At 37.3% G+C, this 5900-nt stretch overlaps 1 protein-coding gene across 1 annotated transcript in view; it reads left to right on the top strand.

Moving 5' to 3' along the window:
- The first annotated feature begins 5478 nt into the window (after positions 1-5478).
- Positions 5479-5900, top strand: part of LOC128691512 (uncharacterized) — a 990-nt gene continuing 568 nt past the window's right edge. Inside the window, exons 1-2 of the mRNA XM_053780364.2 lie at positions 5479-5570; positions 5693-5771. Of these exons, the coding sequence (XP_053636339.2) occupies positions 5568-5570; positions 5693-5771 (82 nt within the window). The 5' untranslated portion in view covers positions 5479-5567. The remainder of the gene's footprint in view (positions 5571-5692; positions 5772-5900) is intronic.

The following is a 5900-nucleotide window of genomic DNA, read 5'->3' as shown; positions in this document are numbered from 1 at the left end:
TATCACCTTACTCGGAAGATTGTTCCACGCATCCACAACTCTGTTCGAGAAATCTAAATTTATTCAACTTAAATCCGTTATTTCTGGTTCTTACCTGGTTCGACATCCTCAGTACTTTATTACTATTACCTTTGTTTATGCCCATCATCCACCTGTACACTTCGATGATATCTCCCCTCATTCTACGTCTCTCCAGAGAGTGAAGATTCAAGGCTCTAAGTCTATCTTCATTCGGGAGATTCCTTATACAGTAAATCATTTTAGTCATTCTTTTCTGGATGTTCTTCAATTAATCTATATCCATCCTGCAGTAAGGAGACATAAACTGAGTGGCATAATATGAGGCCTCACTAGCGATGTATAGAGCTATAAAATAACTTTCGGACTTCGGTTACTTATACGTCTTGAAATAAATCCTAGTAATCTGTTAGCCCTATTGCACACACTTAGGCACTGCTTTCTTGCTTTAGATTTCTGCTTACCATGATTCCCAAGTCTTTTTAACACTCTGTGTGATCAAGCTCTACTTCACCTAGTTTATAACTTCAAGGGATATTCTCATTCAAATGGACTCGGACCTTACACTTGTCCATATTGAACTTCATCTGCCACTTTTCAGACCAAGACATTAATTTGTCCAAATTCTCCTGGAGTTCACTGGTATCCTCCAAAGAATGAAGCATACAGCCTATTTTTGAATCATCAGCAAATTTGCTCATGTCACTTGTAATTCCTCCATCAAGGTCATTTATGTAAATTGTGAACAACAATGGGCCTAAAACTGATCCTTGTAGAAAGCCACTAGTGAGTAATCCCCAGTCAGATTTGACCCCATTAATGGAAAGTCACTGCTTTTTCTTGGTAAGCCATGCCTCTATCCATGCTAGAACTTTACCTCCTATACCACGAGCTGCCACTTTTCTTAAGAGTCTTATATGAGGTATTCTATCGAAGGCTTCAGTATTTGATAGGGAAAAAGAATGGAGGCAGTGCTCTCAAGTTGTAAATGACTTTAGTTTGCAAAAAGCAGTACAGCTGGTTCCTCGTTTCATTGAGACAGAACCTGAACAATTTCTTGAAACTTTCGAAAATTAGGCTCGAGCCTTAAGGTGGCCTGAACAGCATTGGTCATCTTTGGTGCATACAGCTTTCCTTCGTAAGACAGGAATTTACATCAGTGGCGAAGACTACAGTTCTTGGAGCGTATCAGTGTATCCCTGATAAGTATAGGAAGACATTCAAGTTAGGCAGACGACAGCTTGGTCAATCTTTTGTGCACTTTGTTCGACAGCAGACCAAAGCTTTTACCAGCTGGTATAAAGTAAGGGCTGTCGCACCCTTCGATGAGTTAATTCAACTCATCTTAGTGGATAACCTGCTGGAGTCTGTGGGACCAGAGGTTAGAGTCTTTCTGCAGGACTATGTCTTAACCACTGCATTGGAGGCAGCCAGGTTGGCTGATACTTTTTAAACCAAACGCTCCTTGCCCGAGCGGCCCCATCTCTCTTCTAAACAGCCTGGCATGAGCAAAGATAGTCAACATTGGAGGATGAAGTGCCAGCAGGAAGGAGCAGAACAAACACAGCTGAATGACTTTTCCTTCACCAAGTGCTATTATAAGTATTTACAAGTATGTACACTATATACAGTTTGGAAATATATGTGTACAACATGGTAAAGGACAGCCTGGAGACACTGGACAACCGTGTTCAACCAACAGCTGGGTGAAAATGACAGGGGTGAGAATGTGAGTGGTATCCACGTCACCTTCAAAACTGCCACTTCCACAATATGATTGGCTGAACCTAGGTGCTGATTTGATGATGGGGCCTCGAAATCATCAAACCCTTAGCGACCTGATTCGCTGGTTGGGGAGGTAGCCTTTTATGTGTGTGTTCACATGCTCCGAATAAAGGGAACATACTCTTTGCATGCAACAAACGATCTCTTGTGAACCAATGCTGAGATTCATTACAAATTATGCTCTTCAAGGTGACTTCTAATAATATCAGCTATAACTGATTTTAATAATTTGCCTACTATATACGTGAGGCTTATTTGACGGTAATTTGACGGAATGGACTTATCCCCTGATTTGAATATAGGAACTCCATAGCTATCTTCCACATCTCTGGCACAATACCAGTTAGGATGGACACATTAAATACATTCGTTAATGGCTGACTAAGTTCCATCTTGCATTCTTTAAGTACTCTGGAAAAAACTCGTCGGGTCCCGGGAACTTATTTTGTTTCATTTTATCTATTTGATAACCATGCCCCTCGTGACAGTAATATTAGGTAATTTGAATTCTTCAGGAACTGAATAATTGTTCATTTCTGGAATCTCATTTATGTCTTCTTGTGTAGAACAGTCAACTTGCACATGAGTAAAAGGTAGTATAAAAATGGGTTAGACAAATGTTTCTGTTAGTCGTTGTTTTAAGAAGGTCTGTTTCAGTGTTCCTCCTCCGTTATGTTTTTGTGTTGTATTAGCAGCAGCGACTATGTGATGGCAGAGTTAATTGTTTTTGAGGAAAATTTTTGCTAATACATCAGAGATGATAAAGCTGCCTTTATTTTGCTTGATTGTGTTAGAAACAGTAATTAATGATCATTTAAGGCATTTACGTCTGTGGGGCATCGTTGAATGTCATGAGGCGATTGAAAGAATTTCGGTGTTGTACGCAGGCGTTCTTCGAGTTATTGTTCCAGCATGCGTTAATGTGTTCACTGAGACGTGTTTTGAGGATCCTTGCTGTTTCTCCTGCATATATTCTGTCACAGCCTCCACAAGGTATAATGTAAATTTCTGTGGTGAGTGGTTCGTGGTGGTTCGATTTTGTCCTGGTTAGATCCTTTATGGAAGTGTGGGTTGCGATAGCGACTCTAGTGTTAGTCTTTGCGAGTACTTTAAAAACGTTCAATACAACCTGGTTATTGGGAAGGATTATAACTTTGTTAGGAGTAGTGTTGATGCGTGGAGAATTAATGATCTGAAGAGTTCTTTTCTTGCAGTCTTCGATGAAAAAGGGAGGAAAATTAGGTCAGTGAATGAACTTTGTGAATGAGCACGTCTAGAAAAGGTAACCTGTAATTGGGCTCTTCTTCAAGTGTAAACTGGATAGCCGGTTCAACTGCATTGAGCCTTGCCTGATAATTCAGCATATCAAAACGCTTCGGAGATATTATGAGGACGTCGTCCTCAAAATGTAACCAAGTGACGCTGGTAGGGATGATGCTGGTGAAGTGTTCAGCTTTCAGGTGCTCCATATACAAGTTGGCTATGATGGCGCTGATGGGGGACCTCTTTCCCATACCATAGGTTTGTTTGTAGAGCCTGTTATTGAAGAGCAATTGAAATTAATGGAGAGTTCAATCAAGTCGACAAAATGTCCGGGAGGTAGAGGAAGATTAAGGTCCTGATTGACCTTAATTTTCCTCTAACTAATATAATCAAATTATAGCAGATTATATAAGAAGGCATATTGATAAGCATAATTTGTTTATTGATACTCAGCACGGATTCACGAGGAGCCGTTCGTGTCTAACTAATTTACAAACCTTCTTCAGTAAAACTTTTGAGGCTGTTGATCATGATAAAGATTTCGATATTACTGGATTTTAACAAGGATTTTGTAGAGTACCGTACCAGAGGATAAAGAAATTGCAGCTCATGGTACTGGGGAAAAAGTGCTGTCATGGATCAAGTCATGGCTCACCAACAGGAAGCAGAGAGTGTGATAAATGGGGTAAAATTTGAGTGGGGATCTGTAACAAATGGCGTGGCACAGTGATCAGTTTTAGGCCCTTTGTTCTTTATAATATATATCAGTGACCTAGACGAGCAAATTCGCTGATGACACGAAGATAGACAGGATAATTGATTCTGGGGAAGGGTTTATTGAACTTCAGGAGGATTTAGACAAACTCAGTTCGTGGTCAGTAAAGTGGAAGATGCCGTTGAATGTAGATAAATGCAAAATTCTGAAGCTCGGAAACGTTCATAACCCTATTACTTATAAGCTAAATAATGTAGAACATAGCTATACAGAATAGAAAAGGACTTGGGGTTCTGGTAAGCAGAAACCTGAAACCAAAACAGTAATGCCACGACTATTTGTATAATATATGTTTAGAAAAGCTCTTTTTCTTTTACCTCCGTGCACAAATATGCTCCTTCGCTCTCTTTATTGCAGTCATTTTCACCTATTGCCATTGGATTTCCAATGTAAATCAATAACTCTACCTCATTCTGCCTATAGCTAGTTTGACTCACGAAATCGTAATGACACGCGATGGTCTGGAATTTTGAGACTCTGATCGCGGGTTCTATCCCCGACCGTGGGATGGTTTATAGCTAGTTTCCCTGAAACTAACCTATATCGTTACAGAGAAAATTCTTCCTGCCCATTTCTATTGCATCATAGTTCAATGCTTTCCCACTTCCATGATGTGGTTTTGAATCCTGCTGACTGCGATCTTTTTCAGAATATACCTCAACTTGTTTCTGAGTGGTGTATTGATACATAAACATACATTGTTATTTATTATGTATTACACTGACGTATATCAATTATACCTAATTGTTATGTCTTACAGGTAATTGAGAGGCAAGGGTCCACAAGGAGTTTCAATATTGTGATGAGTCATGTTTACGCAGCAGATATAAGTACTCCAGGAATCGACATGGATTTCCAGTTCAAATGAAGGTCTTAACATTCGACATTTAATACTTTCCTAATTTTTATAAATTTTTATTCTTGGCACTCATTACGTTGAAACCTGAAAAATTCTTCCTTTGTTGTTGTTATTTTGTGATCATTAGTAGTTACCGACAACAAAATAATATTTAATAAATATTTGTAGCCTTATTTGTAGTGAAGGACACAATTGCTACCTATATGATTACCTGCTTATATGATCATCATTCTCAATAGATTACTACACTGTGATCCCAAGGTCAAGTCTGGAGATGAATTTAAACAATAATAATCAATGAAAACCTCGATGAATAAGAGTCAGTCTGCTACTGTATACTTGCTTTTTAGTCATTTTATATGGAGTTTTTATAGTCAAAGTATTCGTAAAATAAAATAATGATAATAATAATAATAATTAAAATAATAATAATAATAATATTATTATTATTATTATTATTATTATTATTATTATTATTATTATATTATTATTATTATTATTATTATTATTATTATTATTATTATTATTATTATTATTATTATTATTATTATTATTATTATTATTATTATTATTATTATTATAATCAACGTTGTCTATCATTACTTGTATAATTCAAGATATAATAAATAAAATAAGATATAATAATAAAATATATTGAACTTCTTGATAGTTCCTAAATGTAACTGAAAGCATTGAAATTCGCATCCTTAATAAAAACAAGGCTGCTAAACGGGTTGTACTATGACATGATACTAGACACAAACCTGAAGGTTACAACAGGTGGGAGGCGCCACTGTCCTATATAAAGCTCTGGGCAAGAACTCTTGCCATCACTGTGGCTACGATCGCATCCACACAACTACAACCATGGTAAATACAGCTAATATATACACGAGATCTGGTGATCTAAAGAATTTTATCTGTTAATTATAATGACTAGTAACTTAATGGTATCCTTATTTCATTACTCTTACGTTACTCCTCTTTGACAGCGTTTCTTGTCTATGTTGACGGTGTTGGCCGTGATGGTGGTCGTTGTCTATGGTTCTCCAGCACCTGGAATTATATATGGTGAGTAGAATATTACGGAGCTGTTATCGCCACCATCTTTTTCAGCATCTTTTATTCAGGTCTTTTGAGATTTTGTTTATTAACCTGTTTATTTTAGTTTATATACTGCGATGTATTTTGTGATGAACT

The sequence above is a fragment of the Cherax quadricarinatus genome, chromosome 26 (assembly GCF_038502225.1).
Source record: "Cherax quadricarinatus isolate ZL_2023a chromosome 26, ASM3850222v1, whole genome shotgun sequence".
NCBI lineage: Eukaryota > Metazoa > Arthropoda > Malacostraca > Decapoda > Parastacidae > Cherax > Cherax quadricarinatus.
This window is presented reverse-complemented; position numbering and strand designations above follow the sequence as displayed.